This window comes from Nelumbo nucifera, chromosome 5, assembly GCF_055504915.1.
Source record: "Nelumbo nucifera cultivar China Antique chromosome 5, China Antique-T2T, whole genome shotgun sequence".
In the NCBI taxonomy this organism is placed as follows: Eukaryota; Viridiplantae; Streptophyta; class Magnoliopsida; order Proteales; family Nelumbonaceae; genus Nelumbo; species Nelumbo nucifera.
The window spans coordinates 23,324,000-23,346,712 of record NC_142653.1 but is presented as its reverse complement, the minus strand read 5'-3'; the positions used below and the strand labels follow the sequence as shown (position 1 = coordinate 23,346,712).

Below are 22,713 nucleotides of genomic sequence, written 5' to 3'. Positions count from 1 at the left end.
CCCTTGTCAATATCTGTTGTCGCACAATGTTATATTCTGAATTCAAACCAGCCAGAAACTCAAATACCCTATTCGTCTCGACTTGCTTTCTGTGAGTCTGTGCATATTTGGGACTCTCCCACTCAAGGGTCTCTAGATGGTCAATCTCATGCCACGAGGATTTCAAGGTAGAGAAGTAGACAGAAACTGGCTTCTCTCCTTGTTTAAGGCTATTCACCTCACACTTCAGTTCATAGGCTCTGGCAACATTAAGGGGTTGGGAATAGGTTTCTTTCACAACATCCCATATCTCTTTGGCTGTCTTTGCCCACAAGTAATTTCGGCTGATATGTGGCTGCATAGAATTACACAGCCACGCCATAACCAAATAGTTCTCTTGAACCCACTTGGTGTATGTTGGGTCCTCCTTGGAAGGTTCTTTCACATCTCCCAAGAGGTAACCCAAATTTCCCCTTCCTCCAATAGCCATCATGGCTGATTGAGCCCACTCCAAATAATTTGACCCATCAAATCTCATAGTTGTAATCTGAAACCCGGTTTCAGATACACTACCATAACTGTGGTTTCCAAAACTACTTTCTCCCTAACCCTTAAACTCCATCTTTGATCAAGATTCAATGGCTACAAACTGTTAGAGTCACTATACCAGAAAACAGAGTCAAACAAGCAAGTCTGAAAACTGATCCGAAACCAACACAAATCTGATCTGAAACCAACCCAAATCTGATCTGAAATCAATCGCCTATCACAGTATAGGCAAGGAATCAACTCAAATCTGATCTGAAATCAATCGGCATGCACAGTACCAGGCAGCCTGTCAATCTGAGATGCTATTTTCTGAAATCACTACTGTGGGGCCCACTGCTGCGAGAGCAAAATTAGTTTCAACTGTGGGTCTGAAATAAGTGCTCAACTGCACTCTCCAAGCAGTCCGCACAAGTGGGACTTGTCGTAGGGCAATATGAAACCCTAAAACCAATCACCTCTGAGAGGGAAGGGGTTCGGCCCAACAGTCAAACCCTAGAAACAGACTTAAACACAGTTCGGCAAGTCAAACCCTAGAAACAAACTTGAACACAATTCGGCCCCTACTTCTAGATAGGTCCAACCTATCTCGACTGATTGCAGTCTCTGAAACTCAATAAAAAAAAACTTACTTGTGTACCTCGGTTTACTATCTTCTAGGGTTACCTGAACCCTAACCTTCGCTGCTTCTTCCTGATTACCAACTCTCTGCAAGCCGCGGCAAGTCTTCAACTGCTGCGAACCTCTCCTGGTAATCTCCAAGATTCAGCCACCGAATACTTCTTCAATGCTTCCAGCCCTAGCTAGTCTTCATGTGGTCGGCTGGACTAGACACACATGAGAAGCCCTAGATAGGCTCTGATACCAAGTAGAAGATCCAAGACTGACTGAATCCTAATAGGTTTTAGGTTTACAAAACAGAAGAAAAGTGAGAGAAAGGTGAGAGAATAGAAGAGAAACAGGAGAACACAAGTGGTTGAAAGGAGGGACAGATTCTGACTGATCTGCCGCCGCCACTTTCTTATTATTTATAGGTTATGTTTAGTACATAATGGAAAGGACACATCTGCCCTTAGTACTTACATAATAAATAAAGTAAATAAAAGCTGAAATAAATAACAACTGAATTAACAAACTGACTCAAACTAACACTACTATAACTGGAACAAATAACTACACATGCTGTCCTACGAACACAGTGGGGACCACTGCAGTGGGGCCCACATCAGTGTTCTCTACAAAGGCCAAGTGTAGCTTGCTGCAAGAGATAATAGAACCCGAATGGTGGTCATCTTGGCTACCGGGGCGAATGTCTCCAAGTAATCTATACCATAAGTCTGAGTGAACCCTTTTGCAACTAGCCGAGCTTTGTACCTCTCAATGGAACCATCCGCATTGTGCTTCACAGTAAACACCCATCTGCATCCAACTGGTTTCTTTCCTTTGGGCAAGTCAACTAGCTCCCAGGTATTATTTTTCAACAGGGCACAACTTGCATTGCACCTCTCCACTCCGGGACTGATAGGGCTTCTTGCACTATTCTTGGAATAGGGACATTAGCAACGGAAGTGAGATAGGACCTGTAGGAGGGAGATAGGCGATCATAGGACAAAAACTGGGAGATGCAGTGGGCTGTAGATGTGGTGCAATGCCGTTTTCCTTTACGGATGGCAATGGGAAGGTCAAGGTCATCTGTAGGGGGTGAGGTAGCAACAATGGAAGGAGTCTCTGTGGGCCCTGGGACTGTAATATCTGGACTTGGAGCCGCAGAAGAGGTTGGAGCTGGCCGGGACTGCTGATGACCGGGATCAACCTGCCTACTTCGCCTGTGATAGACTCTCAACTACTGATCCCCCTGACCACCCTCGCTACTGCAGCCCTCATCACCCATTGGAATAGGTAAGGGAACAGCCCCAAAAGTATTAACCCTGCCCTTACTGCACTCCCCCTGAAGAAAAGGACCCAAATCTCCACGCTCACTACCCTCCCCCTGAGGAGAGACCCGAGAATAGTAGGGTGTCTCCTCAAAGAAAGTGACATCCATGGATACAAACTTCTTCCCTGAGACAAGATCATAGCAGAAATAGCCCTTTTGAGTTTGTGCATAACCAAGAAAGATGCATTTGGAGGCCTTGGGTTCGAACTTGGAGTGATGGGGACCGAGAAGCTGAACAAAACAGGTACAACCAAATGTTTTGAGGGGAATAGTAAACAACTCCTCATTGGAGTATAAAAGGGAAAAAGGAGGTTCCATATCAAGAACCCGGGAAGGAACCCGATTAATAAGATATACCGCCGTAAGGATAGCATCACCCCAGAAGCGAATAGGGACATTGGAGGTAAACATAATATTTCTAGCCACCTCCAAGATGTGCCTATTCTTCCTTTCTGCAACCCCATTCTGCTGAGGTGTATGAGGGCAAGTGCTCTGGTGGATAACCCCATGATTAAGGAGGTACGATGCCAATGGCTTAGCAAAGTATTCCTTTGCATTATCAGATCTAAGAACTTTGATCCTGGCATCAAACTGGGTTAGGATCATTTGGTGGAAGTTTTGGGTCAGGGCAGGCACCTCATCTCGTGAATGCATAAGATAAACCCAAGAAAACCGGGTGTGGTCATCAACAAATAACAAAAAATATCTGTACCCACCGATAGAAGGAATGTGATATGGCCCCCAAACATCAGTATGCACAATATCAAAAGAACTATTACTCCTTTTATTACTCAATGAATAAGAGTTTCTACAATGTTTGGCAAACTCACAACTTTCACATTTCAACTGAGATGACTCAACAGACTCAAACAAAGTAGGAAATAGACTCTTTAAGGACTGAAAAGACAAATGACCCAATCGGTTATGCCAAAGCATAACCGGACTCACAACCTAAGAAACAAGTAACTTCTTATCCATTGACTCTTCCCGACGAGAACTCTCCCTAAGCAGATAGATCCCATTTGTCTCACGGCCAGTCCCAATCACCTTCGTCTCCAAGTCCTGAAAAACACATCGGTCAGGGAAGAAAGTTACTGAGCAGTTCATATGTTTGGTAATACTACTAACGGAAAGGAGGTTAGTATCAAGTTTAGGAACATGCAAGACAGAAGACAAGGAGATAGTATCCGACAGTTTGATGTCACCCTTGCCAGAAATAGGGACAAGAGAGCCATCAGCTATAGATACTTTATCCCTACCAGAAGATAAGTTATAAGTAGTAAACAAAACGGGCAAGCTAGTCATATGGTCGGATGCACCTGAATCTATTACCCAACAGGGTTCAGTAGTACCTGGAGCGGAGGCATGGTAGGTTGAGGCTCGAGTACCTGAGTGTGCAAAGGCCGATGTGGCAGGGGTTGATGATGACTGCGGTGACTGAGCCCAACTACCAACTTCCTTTTCCAACTGTATTAGAGCAGCCCAAACAAAAGCTAAGGTCTCTAATGGTGTGCCTCTTGTGCCAGATGAGGATGCTGAATCAGTAGTCATAGCCACATGAGCATTACCCTTTTTATTTCTCAACTTTGCCGGGACCAAATGTGGATGCAGCTTCCAACATGTTTCTTTTGTGTGTTTAGGTTTCTTGCAATGCTCACACACCACATCCCTTTTATCTTCCTTCTTTCTATCCCTCTCTAAATCACCCCCTGTTTTGGGTTTGACAACTACCAAGGAAGGTGTAAGTAGCTGAGGTTGCATCATGACTCTCCTCCTGGTCTCTTCACTGTGCACTAAGGAGTATGCCTGAGAGAGGGTCACACTATCTCTGGTCAAAATCTGCTGCCTCACAATATCATATTCTGAATTCAGTCCTGCCAGAAACTCAAACACTTTGTTTGTCTCGATGTGCTTTCTATGAGTCTGAGCATCTTTGGGACTCTCCCACTCAAGAGTCTCTAAGTGATCAATTTCATGCCACAGGGACTTCAAGGTAGAGAAGTAGACCGACACCGGTTTCTCTCCTTGTTTAAGGGTATTCACCTCACATTTCAATTCATATGCTCTGGCAACATTAAAGGGTTGGGAGTAAGTTTCTTTCATCACATCCCATATCTCCTTGGTTGTCTTTGCCCATAAGTAATTTCGGCTGATATGAGGCTGCATAGAATTACACAGCCATGTCATAACCAAGTAGTTTTCTTGGACCCACTTGGTATACATAGGGTCTCCCTTGGAAGGTTCTGCCACATCTCCCAAGAGATACCCTACTTTGCCCCATCCCCCAATAGCCATCATGGCTGATTGGGTCCATTCCAAATAGTTTGATCCATCAAACCTTACGGTTGTAATCTGAAAACCCGTCTCAGAACCACCACCATAACTGCTGTTCCCAAAACTGCCTTCTGCCTGATTCTTAAACTCCATTTCGGTCAAGAACCAGAAGTCTCAAAATTAGGGTTACTATAGTCAAAAACAGCACTTGGACTATCAACCACAATCACAAAATCAGTATAGAACCAATTTGTACTCACAGTAGATGTACATGAAACAGGTATAAAACTGATCTGAAATCAATAACCACACACAACAACAACAGTCCGAACTGTTTTCACCCCCTTAGAAGAGTTTGAAACCCCAAAAGAAAACTGAAAAACAGTTTGAAGAACAATCTGATATGCTGAAGCCAAATTGGGGTTTTAATCAGTCCTAAAAGCAAATTCTCAGTCATACACTCCAGACAGTACCGTACGGATAAGGCTTGTAGTAGGGTTAATATGAAACCCTAAAACTGATCAATGTTGAGGAGAGAACTATTAGGGTTTGCCGCAGTATTAGATCACAAGGTTCAGTCCAGTACTAGGGTTTGCCGCAGGATCAAGACAAAACCCTAGAGAATAGAAAGATAAAACCCTAGAGTGGTTCGGCCGCCCTTGCTAGATAGGTTCAACCCATCTTCTCTGATAGTACTTCTCTCAGAAAATAAAAAACATACAATAGGATGTTGTTCGCTGCCTTCCAAGGTTACCCGAACCCTAGCCTTCTCTGATCACCAACTCGCTGCAACTGTGGCAATTCTTCAAACAACTGCTAATCCTCTGGAGATCTCCAAGAACCAGTCAACGAACTCTACTTTCTCAGCTTCCAGCCTTAGATGGTTCTCATGTGGTCGGCTGGACTAGACTCACATGAGAAACCCTAGCTCTGATACCAAGTAGAAGTTCAGGACTGTTATCAGTCTTGAACCCTAAGGGATTTCAGGTTCGAAAATAAGAAGAAAGGTAAGAGAAAAGAGGAGGAAGAGGGAGGAGAAGCAGTAGAACACAAGAGTTGAAAAGGAGGAGCAGAAGCTTAATGTTCTGCTGCCACCACTTTAATTAATATTTATAGGTTATGCTCATTACATGGAAAGGACAGATCTGCCCTTAGTCTTTACATAACAAATAGAGCAAAAATAAGACTGAAATAAATAACTGAAACAACTAAATGACCAATAGCTAACCCTAGGAAGACTAGAACACCTTCTACCCTACGAACACAGTGGGACCGTAGCTGTGGGGCCCACATCAGTGTTCTCTACATCCAACATGTTGAATTTCCCCAACTAAATGCTAAAAGATGACAGATTTTTTGGTTCTGCAAGAAATGGTCAAAGTCAAAGTTAACAGATTGAGAGTGGATCACACTCGTATATATGGTAATTCCCATGATTACTATTTATAGTAATTGTCCTAATTACTATTTTTAGTAATTCTGGGTTTCTTATATTTAGTAGAATTGAAGAGTTATATTGTCCCAATTTGAAAAGAAAGTTTATACTTTTTTCTTTTTGTTTGAAGCTTGAAGAGTTATATTGTCCTAGTAAAAGGAGTTGGGAGTTTCTTATTTCAGGTCTATAAAAGATTGTCTTGGGAGTTTCTATTTCAGGTCTATAAAAGATTGTCAATGGGTCTTGTAGAGAATAACCTATTCTATTCTTATTTCAGGTCTACCACAGCCAACAGTTGTATAGAAGCCATTCTTGCTTCCTCTTCTATTTTCTCTTCTTTATTTGCTTGTTAATACTAGGGAGCCATGACTTGGTGTAATGGTAAAATCTCAGGCTGTCAAGAGTGAGAATGTGGGTTCAAATCTGACAGTGGCCACTTGGTGAAAAAAAAAAAGGGTAAGGACTGCATCCAGTCCACCAATCCCAATTATGGAACAACTATTGAGTAATGGCCTTTTTACTTGTTAATATTTGTGACTGAAGCCTATTTTTGTGTGTTCAATTGGTATTAGATTTAGATGATGGCAGTTATGGAGTTGGTTTACAAAGGATTAAGAGGCATCAATTGTTGAAGAAGAGATAATAGATGTCCTAATCTGAAAAAAAAAAAAAGATAAAAAAACATAACCTCTTGCTCTAGAGGTTTGAGACAATTAAGTTCCCTTGTCACCTCTTCTTTTTCTCATTGTTATGGAAGGTCACAGCAGAATGACAGTCAAGGTAACAAGGTTGCTGATGAGGGTTTCATCGAGGACTTTGAGGTGGTTTCCAATGGGCTGAAGGCCCCTCTGCTTGATTTTTCCAATGATACCTTTTCTTTGCAAGCCAGAATGGACCAAGTGAGACATCTTCATTTTCTTCTTTACAGGTTCAAGGTGGTGTCTGGGCTGAAAGTAATCTTAGCCAAGAGCGAGATGCTCCCCATTTGTGATTGTTAACAGTACTTGTACTTAGCCACAGGGGCTTCTTTGTCATTATACTTTATTTTTATTATTAGTTGGGTCGCCCTATTATAAATAGAATGGTTGGTGCCACCAGCACTAATTTTTGACTCCCAAACACTTGTTTCATTCTTCCTCTCTTCTCTCTTCTATCTTTCTTCCCTCTCTTCCTTTGAGTTTTACCAAGAAAACAAGGTATCAGAGCAGCATTCTTGAGTCTAAAGACAGTTTTGATCAAGGATTCCACCTTTTTTTTGGCTTTTTTTTCAGATCAAAATATAGGGATACCTACATCAACTGGTTTGAGAGGAACAACTTGGTTTTCTATTCCCTTCTCTTGGTCGTGTGCTAAGATATAACCTATGAATGTGGTGATTACATGCTGTGAAGGTGTTTGGGGAGTCTCTAAATATACCATTCAGATTTGACCTCTATCTGAAAAGAGTTGGATCATTATTAGAATATAGACTGGAAATGTGATGAGGGCGCCAAGGCCTAAAGTCTTTAGTTTCTTAATGAGTTTTTGCTTTCCTTTTGGAGCTGAATCCTATGAATGAGTCTATCAGGGAGCGGATTTTGAAAAGCAAAGATCTCCCTTCAGTCCAAGAGGTATATACTGTTGAAATAATGTACTCTGTTGCTAGTAGTCGACTACTAGCAGTATACTGTTCCTAGTAGTTGACTACTAGAAATGTGATGAATAGTTCTAAGGAGAGCCAGTTGCTTTGGAAGCTAGGGGAGGTACAAATGCAAACAGTGGAAGTTCTTCTTAGAACGGTAATTTCCAGAAGAAGGTGGATGACAATGATAAACTCTGGTGCACTCATTGTCAGTGGTCCAAACACACTAGAGACACTTGTTGGGAAGTCCAAGTGGGCTTAGGAACTAAGTAAGAAATCAGCATCAAAATAGAATAAGAAGACAAGTCAGCAGAGTCAGAAGTACAACTCAACAAATATGGCCTCTTAGGAGAATCAAACTTCAGGCTCCACTATGAATCAAGAACATTCTTCTAGTTCTGATCCCAAGACATCATCAATTCATTTTGTGACCATCTAGAATTGTATGGTAGAGCACCTCGTCAGATGGATTCTGGCACTATTCCCTCAACTTTTTCTACGTCTACATCAGGTAACTCTGCCACAACCTTCCATGTATCTTCTCATACTTCAGCCTCAAATCACATGATGGGTAAGTCCAATTTATTTCAGTCTTATAACCTATTCTCTAGAAGGGATAAGGTGAGACTAGTTGATGGCTCATTCTCCTTCATAGCTGATCAAGGAACCATCTCTCTCCCCTTTAGCCTTACTCCATCTAATGTATTGAATGTTCCTAAACTTCCTATAAACTTGTTTCCATTAGTAGCATTACCAATTTGTTGAATTGCGCAATAACCTTTTTCCCTTCTTGTGTGATATAGGATTTGACCTCAGGGAAGACGACTGGTAGAGGTAGTATGGTTGATGGTCTCTATGTGTTGGAGAACAAAGCCAGTCTTGCAACCGCAAAGTCTATGAGTCAATCCAACAAGAGTGAAGTCTATTATGGCACAGTCCTCTTGGCCATGTCTTTTGAGTTATTGAAAATTTTGTTTCCAAAATTGTGTATCATTATCCATGTCTAAATTGAAGTGTCAAATTTGTCAATTGAGCAAACATTGTAGAAATCCTTTTCCTTTAAAAAATAATAAAGCTGAATTTCCTTTTCGTATTGTTTATTCTAATATTTGGGGCCTTGTTACTTTACCTTCCAAGAGTGGTTATCATTATCAATACCTTATCATGCTTATTAACGACCATTCCAAATATGTATGGATGCATCCAATGCAGTCTTTAGATGAAGTTCCAAAAATTGTGAAGCACTTCCAATGTATGATATTTACCCAGTTTCAAATTGAAAATTCAAATATGCCAGCCTCACAATGCCAAAGAGTATTTCCGCTGTGACTTCACGAAGTTTTTTGCCTCATGTGGATCCCTTCACCACATTTCTTGTGCTAAAACACCCCAATAAAATGGCATTGCAGAAAGAAAAAACTGCCATCTCCTTGGAGCTGCATGTGGGTTGTTACTATGTATGAATGTTTCCAAACATTTCTGGATAGATGTTGTTTTACTTGGTGCATATCTCATTAACCATATGCCATCTCAGTTGTTGGAGTACAAGGCCTCACATCAACTCCTGTTTCCCAAGGCCCCCTTGTTTTTTTGTCCCTATGTGCGTGTTTTGTTATCATTATTTTGTTCACAACCTATCTCCCTCTCATGGTAAACTCAACCATCACACCATTCCCTATGTTTTCCTAGGTTACCCTTCTTCTCAAAAGAGTTACCAATGTTTTGACCCTATCTCCAATAAGTACTATGTATCTAAGGACGTGTCCTTTGATACTGAGCCATTTTTCTTGTTTCTCCTTAAGGGGAGAGCAAAGTTGAGGACAAGTGTGTTCAAGTTCAGCTTCCTCTTCTTCCTGATCCTCCTCCATTCCATGTTTTCCTTCACCGTTATAAGGGTTAGCCGAGTTCAAGAGCCAAGAGCAACTTGAAATTATACCACCAGTATCATTAGATTCTTCGGGGGAAAATCCTTCTCAGTCAGGTACCATTGTTCCTATTGATATGCCTAACCCCATTGATATAGATACTTATGTTGTTGATGACCTTGACATTCCTATTGCTAAAAGAAAGGGTGTTAGGTCCTATACCACAAGCATCTCATTTCCCATTTTGTTTCCTATGAAAACATCTCACCTTCTTTTCGTGCGTTTCTTTCTTCTATTAACAGTGTTCCTATCCCTAAGAATGTGGCAAAGGCCTTGTTGGTACATGAATGGATAGATGCAACTGGGTATTTATAGTGAAACATAGGGCTGATGGCATAATGGAAAGGTATAAGCCCAGTTGGTAGCAAAGGGATTCACGCAAGTGTACGGAGTGGATTGTGCAGAGATATTTGCCCCAGTGCCCAAGATGAACTCCATTAGAGTCCTCTCATTGGTAACTAATTTTCACTAAGATCATCAACTAGATATCAAGAATGCCTTTTTGAATGGTAATCTAAAAGTAGAGGTGTATATGGTTCAATCCCCTGGTTTCTGTGCTAAAGGCAGTGAGCAGAAAGTGTGCAAACTAAAGAAATCCTTGTATGGCCTAAAACAATCACCAAAGGGTTGGTTCAGTAGGTTCCATCTAACTATACAACAGATCAGTTTTATACACTATTTGTGAAGGTGGGGAGGTAAAATTGTAGCCTTGATAGTGTATGTTGATGACATAGCAGTCACTAGAGATTGGACAAGTGAAATTCAAAAGCTAAAGAAGTTCTTAGCCACTCATATTGATCATCTAGATCCCTTGAGGTATTTCCTTGAAATTAAAGTTGTCGACTCACAAAAAGGGATATTCGTTTCTCAAAGGAAATACATCCTAGATCTACTACAGGACACAAGTAAGATGGAAGTAAAGCCAGTTGATTCTCCCATTGGTCCAAATAACAGGTTGGGCGACAGGTCACTAACTGACTATCATGGAGAGACCATAAAAGATGTGAAGCAATTTCAGAGACTTGTGGAAAGACTTCTATATCTGTCTATAACCCAGACCCAACATTGTGCATGTTGTGGGTGTCCTTCATTTCATGCATGCCCTTAAGACCACCCACATAAAGGCTGCAAAGAGAATTCTTAGGTATCTTAAGAAGTTTCCAGGGGTTGGTTTGTTATTCTAGAAGCATGGGCATTTAAAGGTGGAAATGTATACAAATGTTGATTGGGAGGGTCAGTAGATGACAAGAAATCCACCAATGGATATTGCACCTTTGTGGGAGGAAACCTAGTCACTTGGAGAAGTAAGAAATGAAGTATGGTGGCTAGGTCCGGTGCAAAGCATAGTATGATGTGGATGCGTATTGGGAGCAGCAGCAGCAATGATCCGGTGTTCTCATCCTATCCAATTCGACAGCAACGGTCTTATCCATTCAGTAGATTAGATTAGACTATCTTGTTATTCTTATCTTATTAAGTTAGTAGATTAGATTATCTTATCTTATTAGATTAGGATTAAGAGAGACTTATCTTATTAGATTAGAATTAAGAGAGATTATCTTATCTTATTAGATTAGGATTAAGAGAGACTTATCTTATCTTATCAGTCTTATCTTATCAGTCTTATCTTATTAAGATAGAGTTGGAGGTCTCCCTATTCAGCAAGGAGTCTCCCTAGGAGCAGGACTCTTGTAATCTCCTATTTAAGGAGCCACTATTATTGAATAAAGGCATCCAAAATTTCAGTCAAAGAGAAGAGTAAAGAGAGTTGGGGTGATCTCTTGGACAAATCACCCCTTAGGTCGCCACGATAGGGTCAGCACGCAAAGGGAGGGGCAAGGGGAAACTAGAGGTTCTCCCCGTGGACCGACCCGTGACGAGATCCTACGCCCGGGCCCATAACAACTTGGTATCAGAGCAAGGCGTCATGGGTGATCTGGAGCAGCTGCCATCCAGGGTCCACGAACTCGAGCACCAGCTCATGGAGACCAGCTCAGAAGTACGTGAGATCAAGGACAAAGTCAGGGAGCTGCGGCGTCTGATGGATTATTCCTTTCTAGCAAAGAGAGGAACATAGAAGGGGTGACAGCCACTAGCGGCCGCCGACTAGATCTGCCGGAGTCTTTCGGCGAACAACAGTTCGGAAACCAGGGGGCCGCAATCATCCCCAAGTATAACAGGTTAGAATTCCCATCGTACAACAGCAATGGAAATCCCTTGGGCTGGCTGTACCGGTGCGAGCAGTTTTTTCGAAATCAACGGACAGACGACCGGGATAAGGTAAGCCTAGCCACCTTTCACTTAACAGAGGAAGCGCAACTCTGGTTCTATCGATTAGAACAGGAAGAACCGGGGCTCAGTTGGACCTAGTTCAAGTCCCACTGCCTTCTTAGATTTGGGCCCCCACTAACAAGCAACCCCTTAGGCGAGCTGATTAACCTTAAACAAACCGGCACGGTGGAAGAATACCAGTGCCAATTCCAGACCCTCCTCGCGAGGGCATCTTCAGTGCGACCGGATCAGCAGGTAGACATGTTCACCGCTGGGTTAGCAAAACCCCTGCGGGTGGACGTGGAAATGCAGAATCCCCCCAACCTGGTTACAGCCATGAATATAGCTCGCACCTTCGAACGCAAACTACAACTCAGCCGCGGAACCTTCAGTATGGGGCGGCCTCCATCAGCATGGGCATCCCCGGAACCACTCGGAATGGCTCCATATTCAGCAGCCAGCCAAGAACGGAAGCCACAGACAAGCAACAATTCCAGATCAGCATCCAGTGTGGGGAGCAACGTCGTTGCACCCCCAATTAAGCACTTGTCCAGGGCTGAGATGGCGGAACGCAGGGCGAGGGGACAATGTTTTAATTGCGATGAACTCTACTCAGCAGGGCACAAGTGCAAGAGACTTTTCTGCCTCCTGGTGAAACAAGAGGAAGATGAGGATGAACCCTCTTCATTGGAACCCGATCTAGGAGGACAAAGTCATTCCACCTATCCGGGATTCCTTTGACGGTGTTTCCCGACACCCATCCTAAATTCGAGCTTGAGGACAAGCTTGTAGTCCAAGAGGGGAGTAATGATGTGGATGCGTATTGGGAGCAGCAGCAGCAGCAATGATCCGGTGTTCTCACCCTATCCAATTCGGCAACAACAGTCTTATCCATTCAACAGATTAGATTAGACTATCTTGTTATTCTTATCTTATTAAGTTAGTAGATTAGATTATCTTATCTTATTAGATTAGGATTAAGAGAGATTATCTTATCTTATTAGATTAGGATTAAGAGAGACTTATCTTATCTTATCAGTCTTATCTTATCAAGATAGAGTTGGAGGTCTCCCTATTCAGCAAGGAGTCTCCCTAGGAGCAAGACTCTTGTAATCTCCTATTTAAGGAGCCACTATTATTGAATAAAGGCATTAAAATTTCAGTCAAAGAGAAGAGTAAAGGAGAGTTAGGGTGATCTCTTGGACAAATCACCCCTTAGGTCGCCACGATAGGGTCAGCACGCAAAGGGAGGGGCAAGGGGAAACTAGAGGTTCTCCCCGTGGACTGACCCGTGACGAGATCCTACACCCGGGCCCATAACATAGTACAAAGCTATGTTTCATGGAATTGTTGAAATTTTGTGGATAAAGAACTTGTTGGGCGAACTAGGATTATAGTTGATAGTTCCGTGTCATTGTATTATGACAATAAGGTTGCTATCAATATTGCAACCAACCTTGTCCTCCATGATAAAACAAAACATATTGAAGTTGACAACTATCAGGGAGAAGTTGCAACCAACCTTGTCTTCACAAAGGGCCTACATCACATGCAGCATAGTGACTTGTATGACAAGTTGGGCATGATTGACATCTTGGTCCCAACTTGAGGAGTGATAACAGTACTTGTACTTGGCTGTAAGGGCTTTTTTTGTCATTATACTTAACTTTTATTATTAGTTGGGTTGCCCTATTATAAATAAGACAGCTGATGCTGCCAGCCTTACTTCTTGACTCCCAAACACTTGTTTCTCTGTTCCTCTCTTCTCTTCTCTCTTCTATCTTCTTTCTTCCCTCTCTTCCTTTGATTTCTACCAAGAAAACAGTGGTATTGACAATATTGATGTTTTGGCAAAGGAACTGAGCTGTCACATTGGCTCTTTTCCTCCCAAATACGTGGGGATGCCACTAGGCGCAAAATGCATTTCTAAAAGAATTTGGGATCCTGCAGTAGAGTGAATGGACAGAAAATCGGCATCTTGGAAGGAAAGATATTTATCAGAAGGGGACAATCTCACACTAATTGTAAGTGTTCTTGCTAGCTTGCAAGCTTATTTTATGTCTCTTTTTTTTTGGAGAACAGGTATATTCACTAGAAAAAAAAAGAAAAAAAGAAAAATAAGATCTCTGTACAACCAGAGGCTGTACAACAAGAAAAACAAAGATAAAATTAGGCCACTATCCTTTTTTGTGTTTACAGTAAGATTTTCAAACTCAAAAAGAGAGCTATAATTTGATCTATCCAGTCATATTTGAGCTAATGACCAGGAGAACAGTTTGCCCACTAATTTCTGCCACACCTCCATTTGACAACTTTTGTTCTAAAATACCCTTAAATTTCTTTCCTGCCATATAACCCAGAAGACTGCGCCTGGAACCATTTGCCAAACAACTTTTCCTTTCTTACTCAATCCCTTGATCTATCAACCTTTCACAAAGTCTTCTACTGATGCTAGGCAACATCCCTTGAAAGCAAAAATCTTGAAAACTCTCACCTAGATGTTGTTAAGTGAAATCGCAATGCAATAGCAAATGATTTACTGACTCTTCCACCCTATTACAAAAAAGCATTCTGCTGAATCAGTCACCATTCCTCTCTTTAATAGGTTGTCCTTAGTAAGGATCTTATTCAAGTAAGCGGACCAGGCAAAAAACTACCTCTGAGGGAATATATTTCATATCTCTTTTTTCCCATTCCAGCAATGGTAGCTTAGCACTTGGACAAATCTATGAGGGATTTCCTTAGGTCTAGTTGAAAGGATACTTCTAAAATTCATTTGGTTAATTGGAACCAGGTATTTAGACCTTTGGATTGTGGTGGCCTGGGCATTAGAAGAGTCAAGCATTTCAACCTATCACCACTGGGAAGGTGGCATTGGCTTTTTTGTTTTTTTTTTTTTTTTTTTTTTTGAATCTGATGGCTTGTAGAAGAATTCAATTATGGAGAAACATGGTGTGCAGAGAAATGCATGGGATGCTGAGGTGCCTCATCTATCCTATGGCTGCAGAGTGTGGAAAGATATTTGCAAGGTGTACCCCCATTTCATAGAGGTATCAAATATAAAGCAGGTACTGATAACAGGGTGAGTTTTTTGAAGGATCCCCGGTGCTCTAATGTTCCTCTTAAAGATCTGTTTCCTTCCTTGTTTTTGGCAGCTAGCAAAGATGCCATGGTGGCTGATTTTTATGGTTTTATTGGGGGTAACCTAGTCTGGGCTTCCGCTTTCACAAGAAATTTCAATGACTGGGAGCTGGCCAGATTTCTGAATTACTATATTTGGTTCAGAATCAGGGGTATAATCCAGAGGAGCAGGATTGTTGAGTTTCGAAGTGGCAGCATTCTGGTACCTTCTGAGTAACTTTTTACACAGGCCTAATAAGTGATGGGCCTTTTCCCTGACAGGCTGTTTGGTGCAACATGGTTCCCTCTAATATCAAGTTGTGTAAAAAAGGGCAGCCCAGTGCATGAGGCTCCTGCCAATGTGGGGTTTGGAGAGGGACAGATGTACGCAGATTGGTTCTAGGCATGGATTGGCTAGAGGGACAGATGTATGGGTAGTAATATTGGACAAATGCTTGACAAAAGAAAATCTGGCTAGGCATGGATTGGTTCTAGACAGCACCCTCTGCCCCTTTTGTGAGCAGTGGCAAGAATCTTCTAGCCATCTTTTTCTGCATTGTGAATTCTCTAGCAGAATTTGGTATCAGTTCCAAAGATCTTTTCAGCTATCGTGGTGCTATCCTGAGTCTGTTTCTGATTCATTTTTGGAGTTGAAGGTTCAAGGCATGAGAAAAGAAAGCAGATTGGTTTGGTCTTTAGTTCCTTTAGCCATCATATGGGCAATCTGGCTACAAAGGAACACTAGGGTCATTGAATCTCAGAAAAATTCTGTTGAGGCTGTGATTAATTCTTCTTTTGAATTTATTAGGGCCTGACTGTCCATTCATGGAGTCTTTTATGGAGAGTAAGGACACTCTTTTTGAATGTAGACTTCTTTGGGAGTAAGTAACTAGCCCCATGGCTAATGCACAGAATCTCTCTGTTCATGGTCAGCGGTATATATTTTGATATCAATACAAGTTACTTTACCTTTTGCAAAAAAACAATATTTTATATTAGGTTTACCTCATTTACTAAAGGCTCACTTTCCAAAATGGCATGCACATTTGCTGCTTCCAAAGCAAGTAGCTCTCTCTTCAACCTTTCAGAAAAAGCCTCTGCTTCCCCAATACCCATGACATACCTGCATATAATAGCAACAGAACTTCATAAGCCAGCTAAAGGAAGAGACACGTAGAAGACTTGATCCTTTGATGATTTGATACTTACGTGCCAAGAAGGGCCTCCATATCCTCTTCTTCAGCTTGTGAGACAAGGTCTTTTTCAACAGTTACTTTCAAGTCATTCTCTGTCACAATGGTTGCGATAGGCCCATCTTGAGTATTTGCTTGAGTGGTGACAGTGGATGTATTTTCCTATACAAGATTAGCATGAATTAACAATTAAGAGAGGACTTCTTAGAAGAAAAAACAAGAAAAGAAATCCATTCAATGATAAAATTCTTATGATATACACAAATCTAAACAAGTAAAGTGTCAAAATGTACCAGATTGATAGACAATAATTCTACGATTTAGTAGGTCAACATGAGATACCTAAGCATCGTATAAAGTAATGAAATGGAAATTGGACAGTGTATTCTCAAAGTGTAATATCTATAAAACCAACCCATGATTGAAATAGGAACTGAAAAGGAAATTTTTAAGGTTTGCATCATCTGGTCAAAGAATAGGTTGGGTAGGTCTGATATATGGGTCTGTTTATCTGCTTCAGGTTCTGGTACATGGATCTGCTATTGTATCTGGGCTGGGCCAGGTGAATAGTTTGACTAGGAAATAGGCTTGTGTTTGCATGCCTAGCTCATATGTTTAATATAGGTTATATTTTGTTAATTGCCTTTCCAATGAAAAAGAAAAGGTAAGGATACAGGTACAAGAATTAGCATTTTTATTTTGCTTTCTGTATGTTTTTTTGAGAGAGTAACTGAATTTCATTAAAATAAAAGGCAGTACATGAGAAAATGTACAAGCAAGGAAGCAACAAAAGAAGGCCAAATAAGGCTACATAGGTAGATATCTATCACCATACAAAGCATCCAAATGAAAACCAAACTTTACTAGACCATCATCATCTGCTACTCAGTTTAGATCCCTTGGAATCCAATACAGATCTACATTCAGGGGGAGGTAAACTGTCTTAACTCCACAAGCAAAGGCTAAAGCCCCCAAAAAATAAAATTACAAAAGATCCCAGAACATAGATTCCCGAATCACCCCTTGCTTGGCTAACCCATCAGCAAAAGAGTTAGCAGATCTCTTCACCCAACTGTACTTTACTTCCATATCCTTAGCCAGACACTTGAAAATTTTCTTTTCATTGCTGTAGCTCCACAACCCAGTCTTATCTTCTTTCAGCCACCCTACTACCACCTCCAAATCACCTTCAACTACAAGCCTCCTAATATTCAATTATTTTGCCCTTCGGACTCCATCCAGATGTAAATCAGTCCTCAAATATTAGGTGTAAATTTGAAGATTAGAAGAAAAATGAAGAAGAGAAGTAAGAGCAGCAACACAAGAGAAGAAGATGACGAAAAGAGAAGGAAGAAGAAGAATCGAATTATCTTCCCTTTCTCCTCTAATCCTTTTTTTATTAAGAATTAAAGTTAGAGTAATGACAAGTATGCCCTTAAGTGGGCGGCCAGCTAGGCAGTAACATAAAGAGATTAAACAAAAAGAAATAACAGGCCCATTAAGAGAGGCCCATTAGCCAACAGTAAAAGAAAAGATATTACAAGAGAAGATACTAGGACCCATTCGGCCCAATCTCTTTACACTCCCCCTCAAGCTGAGCATAGATGTCAATCATGCCCAGCTTGCTTATATAGTGTGTCATTTTCCCTCTTGGAACTCCCTTGGTCAAGATATAAGCCAACTGCTCATCTGATGTGATGAATGGCAAACAAACTTCTCCTGAGGAAACTCTTTCCCTTATAAAATGTCTATCAACCTCAATGTGCTTATTTCTGCCATGTTGAACAGGATTATGTGCAATGTTGATAGCTGCTTTGTTGTCACAGTAGAGCATCATTGGCTTCTCGTAGTCAACCCCCAATTCTTCTAGAAGGGATCGTAGCCATAGTAATTCTGACACACCATGTGCCATTGCCCTGTATTCTGCTTCAGCTGAGGATCTAGCAACTACAGACTGTTTCTTACTCCTCCATGACACAATATTCCCAGCGACCAGAGCACAATAACCTGAGGTGGATTTCCTATCATCAATACATTCTGCCCAATCAGCATCAGTGAAAGCTTCCAGCTTCATGTGTCCATGTTTAGCAAACAGAATACCTTTCCCTAGAGTACCTTTCAAGTAACACAGAACCCTTTCTATAATAGCTAAATGAGTATCTCTGGGAGAATGCATAAATTGACTAATAACACTTACTGCATAGGAAATATCTGGCCGAGTCATGCAAAGATATAACAACTTACCGAGCAGTCTCTGAAACACCCCCTTATCAGATAAAAGCTCACCATCTGTAGCAGAAAGCTTATGATTAGGATCAATAGGAGTGGAGATTGGTTTAGCTCCAAGTTTACTAGTCTCAGCAAGGAGGTCAAGGACATATTTACGCTGAGAAATGAAGATACCATCCTTAGATCTAGCAACTTTAATGCCCAAAAAAATACCGAAGATCTCCCAAATCCTTGATCTCAAATTCAGAGTTGAGAAACCTTTTTAGTTTACTGACCTCTTGAGTGTCATTACCCGTGACCACAATATCATCAACATAAACTATCAGGAAGGTCACCAGAGAGCCATTTCTCTTCAAGAACAGGGTATGATCAGATTGAGTTTGTGTGTAGCCAAAGGAGACAAGAGCAGCCTTAAACCTCTCAAACCAAGCCCGAGGAGACTGTTTGAGACCATAAATAGATTTCTGCAGTTTACACACCTTGCCTTGCATTTCCTTCCCATACACCCCTGGAGGCAAAGACATATAGACCTCTTCATGCAGGTCTCCATTCAAGAAGGCATTTTTAACATCAAACTGGTGTAGGGGCCTGTCAAAAGTAGCGGCTAGAGATAACAAAACCCTGACTGAGGTCATCTTAGCGACAGGAGCAAATGTCTCAAGATAGTCAATGCCATACATTTGAGTGTAGCCCTTAGCAACCAGCCTAGCCGTAAACCTCTCAATAGAGCCATTAGAGTGATATTTAAGGGTAAACACCCATTTACAACCCACTGGTTCCTTCCCTTCAGGAAAGTCAACAATATCCCAGGTATGGTTCTTATGCAAAGCATCCAGTTCAGCCATCATAGCATCCCTCCATTCAGGTTGAGATAAGGCTTCCGGTACGGACCTGGGTATCACATGGGAAGAAACAGATGCAAGAAAAGAGTAGTAGGAAGGAGAGAGAAGGCTGTAAGACAAGTGTTTGGAGATACAATGGACTGTACACTTCCGCTTGCCCTTGTGGAGAGCAATAGGAAGGTCAAGGTCTGGGAAAGCTGTAGATGGGTCAGAAGAAGGCTGACCTGTTACCTCAGTAATGATGGGAGGAGCAAGAGGCCCTTCTGTAGGAATGGAAACAACCTGCCCATGTCTGAATCTCTGCCTTTGGTACCACCTTTGGAGAACAGGAGGAGGAGGAATTATAGGAGAATGAGGTGGAGGAGGAGGAATAGGAATATCGGAGGTAGGTCCAGTGGGAGAAGTAGACACCTCATGATAGGACTCAAGAGGAACGGGAAGAGGAATAGCTGGAGACATAGCAAAGGGCTCTTCAGATTTCTCCCCCTCAGGAGAAATGCTAAAGAAAGGAGTCAACTTAGCAAAGGTGACATACCGAGATACAAAGCAAGTTCCACAAACTGGATCAAAACAACAATATCCCTTCTGTGTGGAAGCATATCCCAGAAAAACACATTTATGAGCCTTAGGTTCAAACTTGTGCCTTTGATGACTGTGAATATGCACATAGCAAGTGCACCCAAAAACACGGAGAGGAAGAGAAAAAATATCCTCATCTGGAAAGAAAAGGCTAAAGGGGGTTTTGAAGTCAAGGACCCAGGAGGGCATACAGTTGATCAAAAAAGTAGCAGTAAGAACAGCATCTCCCCAAAATTTTATAGGAACATGGGATGCAAACAAGAGGGATCTGGCAACTTCAACCACATGTTTGTTCTTCCTTTCCGCCACCCCGTTTTGTTGGGGAGTGTAGGAACAAGAACTTTAATGAATAACCCCAAAAGTTTCAAGATAGGTGGAGAGGGTTCTCTCAAAATACTCCTTAGCATTATCAGAACGGAATATTTTGATACGAGTGTTAAATGGGTGAGGATGAGTTCATGAAATGTTTGCACAATAGCTGGTACTTCATCCCTGGATTTCATGAGATAAATCCAAGTGTAACGAGAGTAGTCATCAATAAAAAGGATAAAGTACCTATAGCCCCCCACAGTTGGCAAATGATATGGCCCCCACACGTCAGAGTGAACAATATGAAAAGGAGAAAGATATTTTATTGCTTACTGAATAAGAATGTCTACAATGCTTTGCCAGTTCACACAACTCACAATGAAGACTCGATAAAAACACTCCCTTAAACATATCTGGAAACAAATGACTCAAAGCAGAAAATGACAAATGACCAAACCGAAAGTGACATAACAAGACTTTGTTAACAGACTCTGACAAAACTGACTCTAAGGCAACTCCATGAGGTGGTCCCAAAGCTCGATCTAGTGTGTCCAGCAAGTATATTCCGTTCGCCTCATGGCCACTCCCAATCATCCTCTGAGATTGCAGGTCCTAAAAAACACAATGAGTGGGAAAAAAGGTTATGCTGCAATTCATGGATTTAGTTAAGCTGGTAACAGATAAAAGGTTTGTGTTAAGTTTAGGGACATGAAGGACAGAGGATAAATAAAGGGTGTCAAAGGTCTTTATATCTCCTTTACCAGAGATGGGAGCAAGAGACCCATTAGGAAGGGATATTTTCTCTTTGCCAGAGAGAAGGTGGTATGAGCAAAAGAGATTAGACAGGCTGGTCATATGGTCTGATGCACCAGAATCAATAATCCAAGGGATTTTATGATTACCTGAAACTGAAGCATGATTTGTAGAAGCACGAATACCTGAGTGAGCAAATGCTGATGAAGATGATGTGTTGTTGCTGGAAGAGTGAGATGAAGAAACAGTAGCTTCCAAGTGATTTAGTAGCCTCCCATACTTTTCAAAATCCGCCTTCATTGCTGCCAACTGCTCAATGGTTGATTTCTCTTCACTCTCCTTATTTCCTCCTTCAGGTACTGTAGCAACATTAGTTGCCTTAGGCTTTCCTACCTGACTGCCCTTCTTAGAGTAGCAACATTTGTATGCCTCGGTTTCTTGCAATATTCACATATCTGCTCCTTTTTCTCAGTAGGACCTTTTGGCTTTATTCCAGCATGTGCAAAGTGTTCTATAGGTAGACCCTGCAACTGAACCTACCGCCTACTCTCCTCACTGCTTATCATAGCATATGCCTAGAAAAGAGTAACCTCATCTCTGGCCAGGATATTTTGCCTAATGATGTCAAACTCAGGGTTGAATCCAGTGAGAAATTCAAACACCCTATTTCTCCCCACCAACTTCCTATACATTTCAGCATCATTCTTACTCTCCCATACAACTGTCTCCATAACATCAATTTCTTGCCATAGGGATTTCAGTATAGAGTAGTAGATTGCTACACTCTTCTCCCCCTGTCTTAGGTTCTTCACATCACTTTTCAACTTATAGACTCTGGCTACATTCAACTTCTGTGAATAGGTCTCAGTAACACTGTCGCATATCTCCTTAGCCGAAGACATCCAGAGATAATGCCGACTTATATGAGGTTGCATAGAATTGACCAACCATCCTATGACAGTATAGTTCTCTTGCATCCATTTCTCAAATTCAGGGTCTGTCTCTTCGGGTTTCACTTTACTACCTGTGAGATACCCGAGTTTTCCTCTACTATAGACATAAATTCTTATAAACTGTGCCCAAACAAGAGAATTTGTCCCATCTAACTTGATTGTGGTTACACCAGTCAAAACGGAATCTACCGAGCCAAGGCCTGAAACCGGCACTTGCTTGAACTCACTTCCGTACGGCTCCATTAATCAAACGAAAATCAAAGAACCAGAAATTTTGTCTATATAAACTTACTTGAAGTCAAACCAGAACCCAGATGCTTGAAAACTAGGGTTTTACTCCGCCCAGCTGTTGGGGAGGAAGAGAGAAGATGCAGCCGCTCCTACCAGAACTTCCCAATCTCTTCCAAACCTGAACCGCCCTCCTTTAGGAGTCACAAGACACCTCCCAAGCACAGAGCGCCACACCCAAAGCTTCACCTTTACCTGTACCTTCGAAAATCTCTAATCGCTAGGGTTTTGGGTAGCAACAGAACAGCACCGCTTCTTGGCAATATCCAGTCAGATTTAAACTCTCCAAACCCTCTACCAACTAGGCCAGAGATCCTCTGAACTATACAGAATATATCTCTCCATACACTCTCTTAATCTAAGGGTGTATGGGAAAAGAAGAAGAAAGAAAAAAAAGGAAGAAATAGACCTGCTCTGATACCAAGATGTAAATCAGTCCTCAAATATTAGGTGTAAATTT

The 22,713-nt window shown here is 41.6% G+C and overlaps 1 protein-coding gene across 1 annotated transcript in view; it reads right to left on the bottom strand.

Annotated features, from left to right (window-relative positions):
- The window catches only part of LOC104595812 (exocyst complex component SEC3A), a 97,119-nt gene that overhangs the window by 46,433 nt on the left and 27,973 nt on the right, over positions 1-22,713 (bottom strand). Inside the window, exons 6-7 of the mRNA XM_010256716.3 lie at positions 16,317-16,462; positions 16,113-16,230 (exon numbers count right to left, since the gene is read on the bottom strand). Of these exons, the coding sequence (XP_010255018.1) occupies positions 16,113-16,230; positions 16,317-16,462 (264 nt within the window). The remainder of the gene's footprint in view (positions 1-16,112; positions 16,231-16,316; positions 16,463-22,713) is intronic.